The sequence below is a fragment of the Acartia tonsa genome, chromosome 1 (genome assembly GCF_053477335.1).
Source record: "Acartia tonsa isolate MP-2025a chromosome 1, ASM5347733v1, whole genome shotgun sequence".
NCBI classification, from domain to species: domain Eukaryota; kingdom Metazoa; phylum Arthropoda; class Copepoda; order Calanoida; family Acartiidae; genus Acartia; species Acartia tonsa.
In genome coordinates, this window is record NC_137260.1 from 52,792,990 (window position 1) to 52,809,686 (window position 16,697).

General features: G+C 34.0%; 3 protein-coding genes across 3 annotated transcripts in view; 1 reads left to right on the top strand and 2 right to left on the bottom strand.

The window, feature by feature from the left end:
- The window catches only part of Alg7 (Alg7 dolichyl-phosphate N-acetylglucosaminephosphotransferase), a 570,179-nt gene that overhangs the window by 471,286 nt on the left and 82,196 nt on the right, over positions 1-16,697 (bottom strand). The gene's annotated exons all lie outside the window — the stretch shown is intronic.
- Positions 1-16,697, bottom strand: part of LOC145331062 (uncharacterized) — a 557,608-nt gene that overhangs the window by 458,708 nt on the left and 82,203 nt on the right. The window lies entirely within an intron of this gene.
- On the top strand, positions 6,651-15,261 carry LOC145331077 (uncharacterized). The gene is made up of 10 exons (XM_080175698.1): positions 6,651-7,009; positions 7,611-7,743; positions 7,891-8,070; positions 9,799-9,912; positions 12,141-12,411; positions 12,631-12,834; positions 13,069-13,185; positions 13,671-13,868; positions 14,285-14,495; positions 14,938-15,261. The coding sequence occupies exons 1-10, from the start codon at positions 6,839-6,841 to the stop codon at positions 15,076-15,078; spliced, it is 1,740 nt and encodes a 579-aa protein (XP_080031824.1). The 5' UTR covers positions 6,651-6,838; the 3' UTR covers positions 15,079-15,261.

Consider the following 16,697-nt stretch of genomic DNA (forward strand, 5'->3'; position numbering starts at 1 on the left):
ATGTAGGGGCCATCAAAGTAAGTACAATGTAATATAAATTTCAAGAAGGAGAGATGAAGGAGCGATGTAGGGGCGATGTAGGAGCGATATAGGGGCGATGGAGGAGCGATGTAGGGGCGATGGAGGAGCGATGTAGGGGCGATGGAGGAGCGATGTAGGGGCGATGGAGGAGCGATGTAGGGGCCATCAAAGTAAGTACAATGTAATATAAATTTCAAGAAGGAGAGATGAAGGAGCGATGTAGGGGCGATGTAGGAGCGATATAGGGGCGATGGAGGAGCGATGTAGGGGCCATCAAAGTAAGTACAATGTAATATAAATTTCAAGAAGGAGAGATGAAGGAGCGATGTAGGGGCGATGTAGGAGCGATATAGGGGCGATGGAGGAGCGATGTAGGGGCAATGGAGGAGCGATGTAGGGGCGATGGAGGAGCGATGTAGGGGCGATGGAGGAGCGATGTAGGGGCCATCAAAGTAAGTACAATGTAATATAAATTTCAAGAAGGAGAGATGAAGGAGCAATGTAGGGGCGATATAGGAGCGATATATGGGCGATGTAGGGGCATTGTAGGAGCGATGAAGGGGCGATGGAGGAGCGATGTAGGGGCCATCAAAGTACAATGTAATATAAATTTCAAGAAGGAGAGATGAAGGAGCGATGTAGGGGCGATGTAGGAGCGATGGAGGAGCGATGTAGGGGCGATGGAGGAGCAATGAAGGGGCGATGGAGGAGCGATGTAGGGGCCATCAAAGTAAGTACAATGTAATATAAATTTCAAGAAGGAAAGATGAAGGAGCGATGTAGGGGCGATGTAGGAGCGATATAGGGGCAATGGAGGAGCGATGTAGGGGCCATCAAAGTAAGTACAATGTAATATAAATTTCAAGAAGGAGAGATGAAGGAGCGATGTAGGGGCGATGTAGGAGCGATATAGGAGCGATGTAGGGGCGATGGAGGAGCGATGTAAGGGGATGGAGGAGCGATGTAGGGGCCATGGAGGAGCGATGTAGGGGCGATGGAGGAGCGATGTAGGGGCGATGGAGGAGCGATGAAGGGGCGATGGAGGAGCGATGTAAGGGCCATCAAAGTAAGTACAATGTAATATAAATTTCAAGAAGGAGAGATGAAGGAGCGATGTAGGGGCCATGGAGGAGCGATGTAGGGGCGATGGAGGAGCGATGTAGGGGCCATCAAAGTACAATGTAATATAAATATCAAGAAGGAGAGATGAAGGAGCGATGTAAGGGGATGGAGGAGCGATGTAGGGGCCATGGAGGAGCGATGTAGGGGCGATGGAGGAGCGATGTAGGGGCGATGGAGGAGCGATGCAGGGGCGATGGAGGAGCGATGTAAGGGCCATCAAAGTAAGTACAATGTAATATAAATTTCAAGAAGGAGAGATGAAGGAGCGATGTAGGGGCCATGGAGGAGCGATGTAGGGGCGATGGAGGAGCGATGTAGGGGCCATCAAAGTACAATGTAATATAAATATCAAGAAGGAGAGATGAAGGAGCGATGTAGGGGCGATGTAGGAGCGATGAAGGGGCGATGGAGGAGCGATGTAGGGGCCATCAAAGTACAATGTAATATAAATTTCAAGAAGGAGAGATGAAGGAGCGATGTAGGGGCGATGTAGGAGCGATGAAGGGGCCATGGAGGAGCGATGTAGGGGCCATCAAAGTACAATGTAATATAAATTTCAAGAAGGAGAGATGAAGGAGCGATGTAGGGGCGATGGAGGAGCGATAAAGGGGCGATGGAGGAGCGATGTAGGGGCCATCAAAGTACAATGTAATATAAATTTCAAGAAGGAGAGATGAAGGAGCGATGTAGGGGCGATGTATGAGCGATGTAGGGGCGATGGAGGAGCGATGTAGGGGCCATCAAAGTACAATGTAATATAAAATTCAAGAATTAGAGATGAAGGAGCGATGTAGGGGCGATGTAGGGGCGATGTAGGGGCGATGTAGGGGCCATCAAAGTACAATTTAATATAAATTTCAAGAAGGAGAGATGAAGGAGCGATGTAGGGGCGATGAAGGAGCGATGAAGGGGCACTGGAGGTAAAGGACTATGGAGGGGCGATGGAGAGGCTATGAAGGAGCCATCATGGGGCTATAGTATAGCCTCTTATCATAAGAGGCGATATTAACGCCCCTTCAAAGGAGCTATTAAGAGGCCATGAAGGAGCTATATCTTAGCCTCTTATCATAAGAGGCGATATGAACGCTCCTTAAAAGGGGCTATCACATCGCTCCATATGATAAGAGGCTATGCTATAGCTCCTTGAAGGAGCTATAGAAAATCATCGCCCCATATGGAGCAATGTCATGGAAAGGACTATACCCGAAACTTGTGAAATACTCGAGTTAATATTTGAGTTAACAAGCATATTTCCTAAATAAATTAGCTTGACTCAGCTGCATAGCGCACCACCGCACCACAGCTTGTAGGGCGCCCCGAGGCATTACAGATTCATTACAAGAATTAACAACTTCATATACACTTCCTTTCCGCTGTATTTTACTTTATAGATAAACAAAGACGATTGCGTTCAATATAGCCATGAAGAAACATGAAACTATAAGCTAAAAAGTAAATGGAATTCTTATAATATAAAAGTGGTGATCACTGGGATTTTCGAACGCATAGAAATTTCGTACGAAAGTTTTTTCGTCGTGATCTATTCATGATAGTTCAAATAATATGATACGCAAATTGATCAAAAATATTGAAATAAATTACTACAGTAAATTTCAATTTTAATTAAAGAATAAACCTATTATTTAAAGGTAATTTTAAGGTTTTTTAATGTTCAATCTATACATATCTATTATAAAAGTCTTAAAAAAGGTAAAAGTATCTCAGAGTACATTAAACAAGTATATGCCAACAAATGGTAACATAATCACAACAAATAATAACATAATCAACATTTTCTTTACTATGCAAATTTCTATGTTTAAAGCTTGAATTAAATTTTTAAGAAATTTTCTTTTTACATTTACTTATCCCTGAACTCTGTGAGTATGGTAGAATTACAAACAGCTGCATATATAAATTTTTTAAGGATTAATACTAACAGGTATAAAATTTAATACAACACCTTTTTTAAAGTGCAACTTAATTGGATTAAATGAAAAGATAAAAAAAAACAAAAGTTTGGGTTCTTTAACTCATACCTACATATCTCATCATTCACCATTGTTTCTTATTTGGGAAGAAAAAAAATAATTTCTAGCACTTGCAAGAGGCTTTTATCCTACAGTTTTCTATTCCCATAATGTACTATCCCTGTGAAACTCCTCTAACACTAAATTGGCCTAACCTAAGAGAATATTATGTAAGTGTGTGTGTGTTTTTTGTAAAGAATTATGTATTTTGTTAACTTTTACATTGGTATCCTTGATTAAACCTTTATAAAAATAGGGTAATAAACTAATTCTGTGACTACATCCTGTATCTTAATATGAGTGTTTATATATTTTAGCAAATTAAATTATTGTTATTTTATGATTATGACATCTACTAATTTATTATTAAGGGTTGATATGGTATATCCACAAATCTAATATAGAAACAATATAAGAGTCTACATTTTTCTTTTTTTATAAAAAAAAACTTTCACACAAATAAACAGTAAAGTGAAAGCTTTTTCTCATTTTGGCATATTTTCCTGACAAAAAGGTTGGTAAGGTGAATTATTGAGTAGCTTTACTCTTAACTTGCATTTCTCATAAAGTTGATAGGTCACACATATTTATTATTATGGTGTTCCATTTTTATAACAAAATAAATGTGCTATACAAAAAATCAAAAAAATTATTTAGTTTATGAAAACTAGACTCCATTAATATATAAGAAGCCAACAAAAGATAATTAAATGCAATAAGCTTTAGCAGAAAATATTCATAACATATCAATCCTATTATATAAAGTATTTAGCCTTTTTTTGGCTAAAGCTTAAGATCTCAATAAGTGCTGACCCAATTGAGTTCTTCATTTTAAGGAAGCTTTACATAAGTCCAGGGAAGGTTTTAGGGTTGAAATCCCCAAACATACACTAGAGGCTAGAGAAAAAGCAGCTAGTATGTTAATATAATAGATACATTTCTTAACTTTTTATATTATGTTTTCAATACTAAGATACATAAATATTTGCTATGTAATTAATTTGCAGAAATGTGTGAAAGACTTATACTCATATTTCAATACTACATTTGACATTTGGCGTTTATACATTACAGCTAAAAAATAAATTGTATTCTCAGTTCAGAGGAGACTTTTTTTGTCCAAATAATTGAAACTTTTCACAAGATGTATTTGAATAAGAAATGAAAATATGGAAAATAAAACTTTGCCTCTAGCTTTTAGTTTTTTAGTCCCTAAAATTGTTGTAATACCCCAAAATATTGTTAACTTAATTATAAGAGATTTTATTTTCTGAACAGGATTATTAAATGTTATAAGATAATTTAGCCTTGTCCCCACAATTCTATTATTAATTAATTATTATTTTCCTTTTTATTTTAATTGTAAATGTATGAACACCATGATAATTTGCACTTCTATTCACTCCAAAAGAGCGTTTACATAGGGGGGATAAGGGGAACAGACCCCACCTTTTTAAAATTCAGGAGTGGACCAACTTTCATTTTTAACCTCCAAAATTATTTTAAAATCATAAAACTCAAAAAGAAGGAGAATAAATAAAAACCAAAATTTTGAAGTTTGAATGTTTACCCCCCCCTAAAAATCAAAAAGCTTGGATGTCCTTACCTATATGATATAAAGATAACCCCCCTCTCCCCCAAAATAAAAGAAAGAAAATTAAATTAGGGGTGCCGTAGGCCCCCTAAAAAGTTTTGAATTTTGAAATTCCCCCCCCCCCCTCAAATGAAAAAGACTCGAACGCCCTTGAAACAACCCCACTTTATTAGGATTATGAATACGAATTTCCTGTACGATTTTTCCAAATTTATGTTCTCTACGAAGAATCTCTCACGAAAATGATACCTTCAATCTATAAAAGTAGCAGGATGTTAGTTAACAGATGGACCGATATGATTTTCTTTACACATTCAAAGTTCAAGGGAAGTTTATGTATCTATTTTTTACTTTTTTTCTAAACTAAAATTTAAAGTGGAGGCCGAGGGTCAACTTAATCCCACAATACCCTCGATAGACCCTAGAGATAAATTAATAGAGGCTGTATATTATAAAAAGTCTTGTAAAATCAAATCATACTAACTTAATTTGCATACATAAGTAAATCTAAAACACAATGATACATTTAAATGATTACGTTTGAAAAATAGTCTATTCACAAACATTTTAATTCTATGTATATCTTTAGGGAATAATAATAAATTAAACTAATGTAAAACTGTTTTTTTTTATCATTAAAACAATTGAAATTTTGTTTATGTAAGTGAACTGTTTCACTTTCAAATTATTCATAAAACAACAAAGGCTTTTTAAACAGTTTTTTTTTCTGTAAATTATTTTATAAGTTTTATCCTAAAAATTATCCAAGATGGTTTTCATTAGGTTTATTAACAATTTTTTTGAGTTTCTATCAAGAATATAAACATTTGGTAGTACAAAGGTTTCGTGAATATTTACATTAAGAGGTTTGGTGAATTTTTATTTACTATTCAATGCGCCTCCAGCATCTAAAGGTTCTGTTTTCAAATATAGAAAAATAGCTTAAAACTATCCAAAAACTTAATTATGAAACTCAAAATAGCCTAAAACCATCCCAATACCTTTGGGAAGCCTCATTATAATGCAGAACTCAATCTGTTCAGTAGTTTGTGAAATCTTAAGCTTCATACAGAAAAACCTTACTACTTTATTTGATAGGATAATTACAAAAAGGACCGGGATAAGTGGACTAGAGCATATAAAACAGGAAATCAAATCTATGATTTTTAATGTACGTAGCCGCGGACAGCTGTTTTTTTTTAACGATGCAAGAAATATGCAATACAAATATGTGATAATTTCCCTCCTTTTGTATATAGACCAGTAACAAACTTTTTAAGATTTTAATATAACGTATTTTGAATGCTTATTTTAGGTTCAATTGGGTTAAGTAATAATTAGTATCCCCTGCATAGACTTAGACCATTTTTTAAAGATTGAATATAAGAGTTTTTTGGTACATTTACTTTTTTGAGCGAAAGAGCCAAAAATGTTTCAAACTCATTGAATTTAAAAAGTAATTTAGACAAAAGAAAGACAAACCTATCTTTACATTAAAATAACAGGATGTGCCCTATCTGTCATTGTGTTTGTAACAAAATATCTCTCTAACCGCTTGACCGTATTGCCTCTTGTTTACAATGAATCTTCCTATTGGTCCCGGGGAGGGTTTTTAGATTACATTGGGATACCTTAACCTTAAAAAAAAATGTAGATTCAAAAAATTGAAGTGGAAATTAAAATTCAATCCGAACCCGCCCTTCCTCTTTAAAATTCCTCTAGAGGTACATTCGCTTGATGTTTCAGTAATATAAATTCATCAAAAGATGATAGCAACTTTTTTAAAATTTTAATAATGTTATCATTTACCTGTTATCTAATTACTCCACAAGGGGTTGAACAAAATGACCGCCACCAGCGATAACAAACAGCCCAGGGGGTAAATATTATAATTTGAGGAAAAAAAGATAGTAAATAAATTATTTTAAATTATAAGCTTTCGTTTAAATTAGAGGGTGATTTGAATGGTACAAAGTTATAAAAAAGGGGAGTACATATTTAACCCTGTTTTGAAACTAACTTATAAAACAAGAAAATCTCAAAATAGATTAGTTTCTCTATTAACAGCAAGATGACAAGATTAATATTAATTGCTAGTGTATTATTTCTAAGTGTTAAAATTATAAATTGTGATAAATTGAGCCCGTCCGAGACTTTGAATTATTTCTGTCCATGTCGTAGTGCAGCTGTATGTACAACGACTTTTGGCGATCCAGGCCCCGTGTTTCAGGATATTTTGAAGGTAAGTCTTTTTATATTTGTTTAACAGTTTTTTTAATTCCACTGTAAAATGATTTTTCAGTATATCTTTGAAACAGATTATTAACCGTTGGATTAGAACTGGTTCCATACTGAAAAATAATGTTTAGCATCATATAATGCAATTATCTACAAATATTAAAATGAAAATCATAAAATTAGTATTAGTTTTGTTAGCCCGGTCCTTATATTTTTTATTTTGATATCCACGGAAACTGGCTATAATATGAATATAATGCTGTTATAGTAAATATACCTTTAATTTAAAATAAAAAGTTTCTGTTTATTTTAGTATCTACGTCTCTTATGTAACTTAGGTTTTGTTATCTCCGAGTTAACCAAACTGGTATTTATTTTATGATTTTATTTTAAAATTCGTAGAAAATTTTCTGTATTTCATTGCTATACATGAATTTTTAGTATGGCTTAGAACCAGTTCTTACCACCGGATATTTCTGGTCTTTGAAGCTGAGATATTCTCACCCCTTTCTCTACTTAACTCTTACCCAATTACATCCATTAAAATATCCATATATTCTATATATCCATTGTTACGGTAACTAATTTTTATTTATTTTGTTTAGGTTATTCCTGTGTGTATGGGCAACCGAGTAAGATGTTGCAGCAAGGATGTTCTATTCACAGCTGTTATGATAATTCTGAATGACAGGGAGATTGAGAAGGATGACGATGGCACTATTGAGGTGGAATCTAAAGGTAAAATTATTAAAGATAAGTTAAATGATTTAATTTTCTTTGTTCCATATAATTTTTTTATATAGCTGTAAGATAGAAGTTGCTGATTCGATTTTGGAATTAGATTTATTTTGGGAATTGTAAAACTGAATTTATTTTTACTTTCAGACGGACAAAAGCAGAAATTTCTAGCCCCTGGTGTTCCCGCCCAACAAAATGGCAATGGAAGATTTTTTGGTAACTTTGAAAAGGAACGTGTTGAAACTCAGCAAGATCCAGTAGCGCCGGTTGCTGGAAGCCGGTTTTTGAGTGCCCTGACGGGCAGGTCTGATAAGAAACTACCTGAAGGTATAACTTATATTACTCTTCCTGTGTGTCTTAATATCCGTTGGATTAGAACCGGTTCTAATCTATACTGAAAAATCATGCATCGTATCTTGTTATATCCAGTTTTCTATAAATATAAAAATGTAAAATTTTAATATTAAAACTAGTTTTTGCCAGCCCGTACCTTCGGCATCTTATGGGCAACAAAACTGGTTTTTTATCTTACAATTGTATTTTTTATATCTGCGGGAAGCTGTTTATTAATACGATGCGTTATAACTATTTAACCCATAGGCGTCCAAGGGGGGGGGGGGAGTAATGGGGCGATTACCTACCCCCAAAATTTTTTTCATTTTACCCCCCCATTCAAAATTTACCCCTACCCTGGGGGTGCCGTAGGCACCCCCAACCATTTAGGAGGGGGTATTTACCCCCCCAAACAATTTTAGGGGGGGTAAATACCCCCCCCAAAATAAAAAATCTCTAATAAAAAAAATTTTTGCGCGCTTCGCGCGCATTTTTAATACTATATATTTAACTAGCGGCTTCGCCCCTAGGCTCTAGGGGCTGTTTTCAAGGGTTCGATCAACCTAAAGAAAAAGTAAAAATTTTTTTTTTTTTTGGGGGGGGATTTTTCATTTTTTGGGGGGGTTGGGGGTGTCCCACCCCCCAAGAAAATAGCTTAAAACTGAGAGTAGAGCCCAATCGGTTCAGTGGTTACTGAGATCTTAAGCTTCAGACGGACAGACAGACGGACAGACGGACAGACGGACAGACAGACAGACAGACATCATTCTACTTTGTATTATAGATAAAATTTAAATTACCCCCCCAAAATTTTTTTCATTTTACCCCCCCCATTCAAAATTTACCCCTACCCTGGGGGTGCCGTAGGCACCCCCAACCATTTAGGAGTGGGTATTTACCCCCCCAAACAATTTTGGGGGGGTAAATCTCCCCCCCTCAAAATAAAAAATCTCTAATAAAAAAAAATTTTGCGCGCATTTTTAATACTATATATTTAATAAAATTTAAATTACCCCCCCAAAAAATTTTACCCCGGGGGTAAATTTTGGGGGGGGTAAACTAAATTTACCCCTGCCAACAGATTTTAGGGGGGGTAATTACCCCCAAAGCAAATTTTACCCCCGGGTAAAAATTTTTGGGGGGGGGGAAATTTGCGGCGCGCTTCTTGCGCCATTTTACCCCCCCCAAACACGAATTACTCCCCCCCTAAAAAATTTTTACCCCCTCCCAAAATAAAAAGCTTGGACGCCCCTGATTTAACCCCTATCTTTTCTTTTATCATTTTATTGATAGGCTTACAGTAGCTCTGTTATTTATAAGATGTTAGTGAAATAAACTTATATTTATATTTGATTATCTAGACTATTACCTAATTAGCGGCTATGCCCGTAGCATCTTTACTGTGAATTTGAAAAGACTAGAGAGACTTAAATCTAAAATTAAATTGCCTAAAACTTTCTAAGGTTAGGCTAATTTTGTGGTTTAGCTCAGGTATAAGGTGTAACCAACAAGCGAAATGAAAATAAAATAATATTGGGGGCAAATGGAGAGGTCAATTTTACGATGTGTTGCCTCCCAACGACAGCTGAAAAACACGTATAGGTTTCGTGATTTTTTTTTCCGAATTAATTTCATTGTTGGTATAAGCTGGGTTTAACTACTTCGGCATATACAATTAAGTATTCTAATTAAGATAATTACGGGTTAACCTTTTTATTTCAGGACTAGTATGTGTTCCTCTACACCAATGTGGCAATGTCTATGGTACAAATGGACAACATGTGCGTAAGTTTGGGTTCATCAGCCCACTGGAAACTGGCTGCCTTGCTAATGCAGGTATTCAAATAATTAAGATTTTAAAAGTATTTCTTCGAGGATACGATACCAAAGATAAGACACATTTTGATGTATATCCCCAATGATCTTAACAAAATTATTTCTTACTAGCGGCTACGCCTCTAGAGGCCTCTATGGGCACTTGAGAAGAGGAGTTTAATTTGATTTGGGGGGCGAAAATTGTTTTTTTTTTTTTTGGGGGGGGGGTGCCTCACCCTAATTTTTATTTTAGTTAAAAAAAATTTTTTTGGGGATTTTTCATATTTTGGGGGTTGGGGAAATCCCACCCCCCAAGAAAATAGTTATAAACCTTCCCGGGACCTATGAGAAGCTACCCTGTTAAGGAGAACCCGATCGGTTCAGCGGTTAGCGAGATCCTTCGGTACAAATAAACACACAGATACACAGACACACAAACATCCTGTTACTTTAGTATAAGCACTAGCGGCTACGCCCCTAGAGGCCTCTAGTGGCACTTTAAATGTTTTTGTTTGTTAAAATTAATCTTTTTTTATGTACGATACCTCTTTATTTGACGTTAAAGTCTCCCATAAATTTTTAAAATTTCGATTTTTTTGTCATTTCTCTTGGGAGGGTGGTGGTACTCTCCCCCAAAATAGTTATAAACCTTCCCGGGACCTATGAGAAGCTACCCTGTTAAGGAGAACCCGATCGGTTCAGCGGTTAGTGAGATCCTTCGGTACAAACACACAAACACACAGACACACAGACACACAAACATCCTGTTACTTTATTATAAGGATATAAATCAAAATTATTAGTTTGGAAACTGCTACAGTACTTAAACCAACAGTCAGAATCTAATTTCAAGCACCCAAGATTTCAAGCTATGGAATTTATGATACTTTGGGTACCAGTGTAATTTTCAGTAAATGTTAGAAATGAAATATTTTACAAAGAAGGTGTATCAACTTTTTTGCTTTTTATTTAAGATAGCTAGCCGGTTCTTTCAGTAAGTAGTAGATGTAAAATTTTTCATAGAATTCAGATATGCAATCGGTTTTTTTTGTAGACCTCTTATTTTTGAAGTAATTTAAGTTTTTTAAAAAAATAATTAAGTCGGTTTTAAGGTACTAAAACGCAACAAAATAAAAGAAGAAAATGGCCAGTATGAACAAAAATAGTAAGATCTTTAATTTGACACCTTACTTTTAAAATTCTGTTGAGTAATTATTGAAAAAATCTATTTTTTAACCTCGGTTTAATAAAAACTTTAGACCTAAATATTTTCTCAAACAGACATAAAAAACATGGGTTCATATATGCCTTTAGAATCAGAAAAATATTACGAATCTATTCTAAGCAAAATTGAAAAAGTTTTATAAAACTATAATAAAAAAAATAAGTTTATTTTAAGAATCATAATTTTCGTCTTTAAAGGGTTAGCTTGAACCAAACCTGAACAAAACCTAAACAAAAGACAATGCAATGTGGCAGATATTTTTTAAACACAAGAAACAATAATGTATTTTTAACTGCATTGTTTTGAAGTTTATAAACAGACTGATGCATATTTGTTCATAATTTTTCATTCTTTACATGTTCTTTAATATCACTATATTTATTGTAGTATCTATTGTATATATTGTATGAACGTTCTCCTTTTTTTCTGGCAATTCTATAGGTTGATTTTATAGGTTAAGCTTCCCGATTCGTCAATTTTTGCGATTTGTGATTGGCTAGTTTAGTAGTTACAATTCTTAAAATAAACTTTTTATTTTTTCTATTTTTTATTACAATTTTTTTAAACTTTTTCAATTTTGCTTAGAATGGATTCATATTATTTTTCTCATTCTAATGGTATATATGAACCCATATTTTTTATGTCTGTATGAGAAAATATTTGGGTTTAATGTTTTGATTAAACAAAGGTTAAAAAAATAGATTTTTTCAACAATTACTCAACAGAATTTTAAAAGTAAGGTGTCAAATTAAAGATCTTACTATTTTTGTTCATACTGGCTATTTTCTTCTTTTATATTGTTGCGTTTTAGTACCTTAAAACCGACTTAATTATTTTTTTAAAAAACTTAAATTACTTCAAAAATAAGAGGTCTATAAAAAAACCGATTGCATATCTGAATTCTATGAAAAATTTTACATCTACTACTTACTGAAAGAACCGGCTAGCTATCTTAAATAAAAAGCAAAAAAGTTGATACAACTTCTTTCAAAAATTAAAATATTCACCAAACCTTTTTTATCAGGAAATATTCTTTGCGTGATGGAAAATAGAGAAACTTCTACACCTTCAACAAATCCAAGTGTTCCAGCTTTTCCTGCCTTTCCAGCTGGCCGTATTGGACCTGTATCCTTTTCATTTGCCACCAATGGCAACGGAGAAGTAGTTAGTTCGGTTAATACTAATGGAAAGGTTGTTAATTCGGTTCACAAGCATGGCGGCGGTCATGAACTTCCATGCACTCAACCTAAAGATTGTCCTAATATTTATGGTACTGATGGCAGCCATTTTGAAAGGTAACGAGAATAGTACATTTTAGATTTATGGGAGGGGGAGTATTTTCCGATATAAGAAATTAAGCATTAGGTCATTTTGCAGTAATAAATAGATTGTTTTAGCAATTTTAAAATGCATGAAAATGCATTATTCCTTCATATGAATATCTCCAGTTTTAGGACAAACAAATTAATATTCCCGAACTTGTTTTCTTGGCATTGAATTTATTTTGTATTCAGATATGGAGTACAACAGTCTTGCCCCAGTGGTGATCAGGTGAGATGTGTCCAATCTCCATCCAGTCAACCAAAGCCATTTTTACCATCGTTTCCTCAACTACCATCCATACCTGGCTTGCCTTCCATTCCATCTTTACCTGATCTTTCTATCCCAGTGTTTACACCACCAACTTCTCAGCCACAAGTAACGGCACCTCCTAAAATGTAAGTTTATAAGTTTTTTTTTGTCTGTAGCTTAATATTTCGATAACTAACAAACCAATTTAGTTCTCCTTTTAAAGGAAACTTCATATATGTCCAGGGATTGTGTAAACTAATTCATTATTTTTTTTGACATTTTATACCTTCCATTTTCAAATTTGAGATCTACTAAGACTAAAATAGTAACTAAATTATAAGAAAAATATAATTCCTACTAATATTCATTCCTGCTGCTAGTGGAGGACATGGAGCCCATGGACCCCATGGACATCATCACCACCAACAACATCTGCCTTGTGTGCCTCAGCAGGAGTGTCAAGTTATTTATGGAACCCTGGGAGATCATTTCAATATGTAAGTATTCTTTTGATAAAAAGTTTTCCCGTATCGCTTCGAAACCGATTAATATCCGGTGGATTAGAACCGATTCTCTGCCATACTGAAAAATCATGTTTAGCATAGAATTATATCCAATTTTCTACGAATATAAAAATGTACAATTAAAAGATTAAAACCAGCTTTTTAGCCCGTGCCATAGGCGTCTCGAGGCTAAAAATCTGGTTTAATCTTATAAGTGTACATTTCTATATACGCGGAAAGCTGTTTATAATACGATACAGGCAATTAACAATATTAGAGTTAAAGAAATCTTCTTGTTTAACGATTTAAGAATAGCATTTGATCACAATTCTAATTTTAAATTTCTTTTTTTAAGTTAATATACCTAAATGTTTTAGTGTATGCATATATACCTACTTCGCCCACTTGTCAAACTTTTTCTCTTCGTTTATGAAAAAATTTTTTCGCATAAATCTAATTTAACATTCTGTATTGTAAAGGTATGGAATTCAAGAAGCCTGTAAACGTGATCGTTTTGTAAGGTGTGTCACTATTAAAGAGGAAGAAAAGACTACAGCTGCCCCAGTTAGTGTAGATGGAGTACATGGACATGCTCATGGAAATCATCCACCTCTACCTTGCGTACCTCAACATGAATGCCAAGAAATATATGGCATTATTGGAGATCATTTTGATAGGTAAGTGTACTTATTTTGTAATTTTTATTTATATTCCTTGAGGCTACACTGGTTGATGGGAAGACAGTCGAAAATTAATTCAGAGTAGCTTTGCTACTTAAGCTTTCATTAAACATAACAAATAAAGTTATTTCTGTATATTTGGTTCAAAAAGTACTCCATGAAATTACCTATTGCTTTAATTCAAATATTTTCTAAAGTTAATTTTTTCTTGGAATCTTGCCTCTTAGGGGATTAAGTAACCACTCGCCAAATATCATTCAGCTGCTTTTCTCTACTAACCTGTATTTAGTTGAAAATTGCTGAATGATAAGTGAAGCTGTTGATTTAAAATTAAGAATAAATCTATTTAAAAATCACAAATATTTGATTTAATAGTCCAATGAAATGATTTCAGACTTAATTTTTGTGTTAAGGTTTGGTATTCAACAAGGCTGCCCTGCTGATCACTTAGTAAGATGTGTTAAAGTTGGAGGCGGTAACACATCTCCTGCTACACACCCAACCCCGCCCATCACACATTCCACTCCACCATCCTCTGGATGTTGTCTGCCTGTTGGACCAGTGGCTCCGTCTGTGTCTATTATTGGTCCTCAACCGATTTATGTTTCATATAATAACATCAAGGTAATTTTAATTTTATTAAATACAATTAAATCCAGATGAAAAATGTTTGTCTTGTATTGGCTCTATTTTTTTTGTGAAGAATGTGAAGATAATGTCCTGACACGATATCTACTGGCTGACCGACAATTTAAGAAATATTTTTAGCCCACCATTTAATAATAAACATTGCTTTGTATAGAACTTGGAATTTGGGATGGATTTGCCATAGAAATATTACGTTTTAAGCCAATATTTTTCTGCTAGCGCTCATTCCAATGGTTGGCAGCGTTATTTATTCGTCGCGCTTTTTCCCTGTAACTAAAGACCTACAAACACTTAAACGAAAGTAAGCCCCCAATAGCTACATTTGTTTTGAAATTTCTCTACCAAAACAATTTTTTTTACAATATTGCATAGGTATTTTTTAGTGAATATTCTAATTAAAATTATCATTTTTATTTAGGGCCCAAGTGTTGGTAGCGACAATTCAGTGACCTCAGACGGTCAAGTAGACAGCTCAGGAATTCATTCATCCCAAGAATCTCAAATCAATCTGCTATTGCAAGGATTAAAGGAGAAATTAAGAAATATTTTACATGGATAAACTCATATGATTTTAATATTTATATATTTTAATGTAAATAATGTAGAAGACTTTTTATATTATATCTAAACTTTATTATGTTAAAAATGACAAATCTATAGATATTGTAAATAGCCTAGTCCTCAAAATTTATCATTGTTAAATCTTAAATGTTATTGGTTAATAAATATTTTTTTAACTGAACAGTGTTATTTTTTTACAGTTTTTGTATTGACTTGGGTTTTCATTTTATAGATTTAGTTTTCAGCAGGTAGGGGATATTTGATTAAATTATGCTGATTGGCTTTAAAACTTGTGGTACTTTTATTGAATTATGAGCTGGATCTTTAAATGTGTAGCCGTTGCCGTAGTCGTTGTCATAGCTGTAGCCGTCGCCACTGCCAGAGCTGCCAAATGTTTGTTTTAACGTATTATTATTGTTATTTTTTTCATATTTTTACTAAAAATTCAAAAATTAGTTGTGATTTAAAGATCGTATATAGCCGTGACCACGCGTATCCAATTTGATTTTAAGATCGCTATAATGTTAGTGGCTGTACCTCTGGCAGCGGCTACACAATTAAAGATCCAGCTCAGTTTGGTTGGTTCAAATTAACCGTGTCCTAACTTATAAACCAATCTTCATTAGCATATATAATATTAACTATTACTGATTATATATCAGTTTTTATAACCGATCCGTGGTTATTATACTAAAACAATCGCTCTTTTTCCTCTACTTTCTGTTTTAACAAGGATGACAACATCCATAAAAGCGAAGCACTGAAACGGTAGGACAAACTGACATTAACACTTGTATAGTGTCAGAACTGAATAATCGGAATATAACTATATAAGAGTCGAAGTAAAATTATAAGTAAATTTGTTGAAAAACTGCTAGATTCAGGATAATGTTTATGGACAATGACATACTTACATTTTTAGAACTTGATTATAGAGATGCTTCGCTTATAATATTGTACTTTGTTGTCCTAGTAAACAGTAATCAAAAAATCAGATACAAATTTTGTTGTTAAAAAAGTTGAAAATCAACATGTTTAAAATGACAAAATAAGAAAAGTTAAAACTGGTAGATTCAATGAGGAATAGATTATATACAAGCGAAATTAATCCAAAATAATATATGTATAATATTTGAGGGGCGTTGATTTCATTATGTGTTGCCTCCCAACGACAGCTTTGGGTTTGGTGATTTAAAAATTAGATTTTGTTGTTGGTACAAGCTGCATCTTTGTTGCCCCCCAAAATCACGAAAAATCAACTGAAAGGGTACTATGCACAAATGAGAGCATGTGATTCTAAGCTGCTTCAAGCAGTGGTTCTAAATATTTTTTTTGTGAATATACTAGGGACATGTTTGATATAGCTATACCAACTAAAAGAATAAAGTTTGACCATGGTTTTCTATGAATTAAACTTTGAGATGTTAATTTAGTGTCACAGCAGTCTGAACTCAACAAAACATTTGACGATATAAAGAAAAAATGTTTTGAAGTTTTTTTCATATTAAACCATGGTAAAACTTATTTTTTAAAATTGAAATGACGATATTAAGCATAACCCTAGTATATTCACCAACAAAACATTTATAATCACTGCAGGAAGAATCATTTACTCTT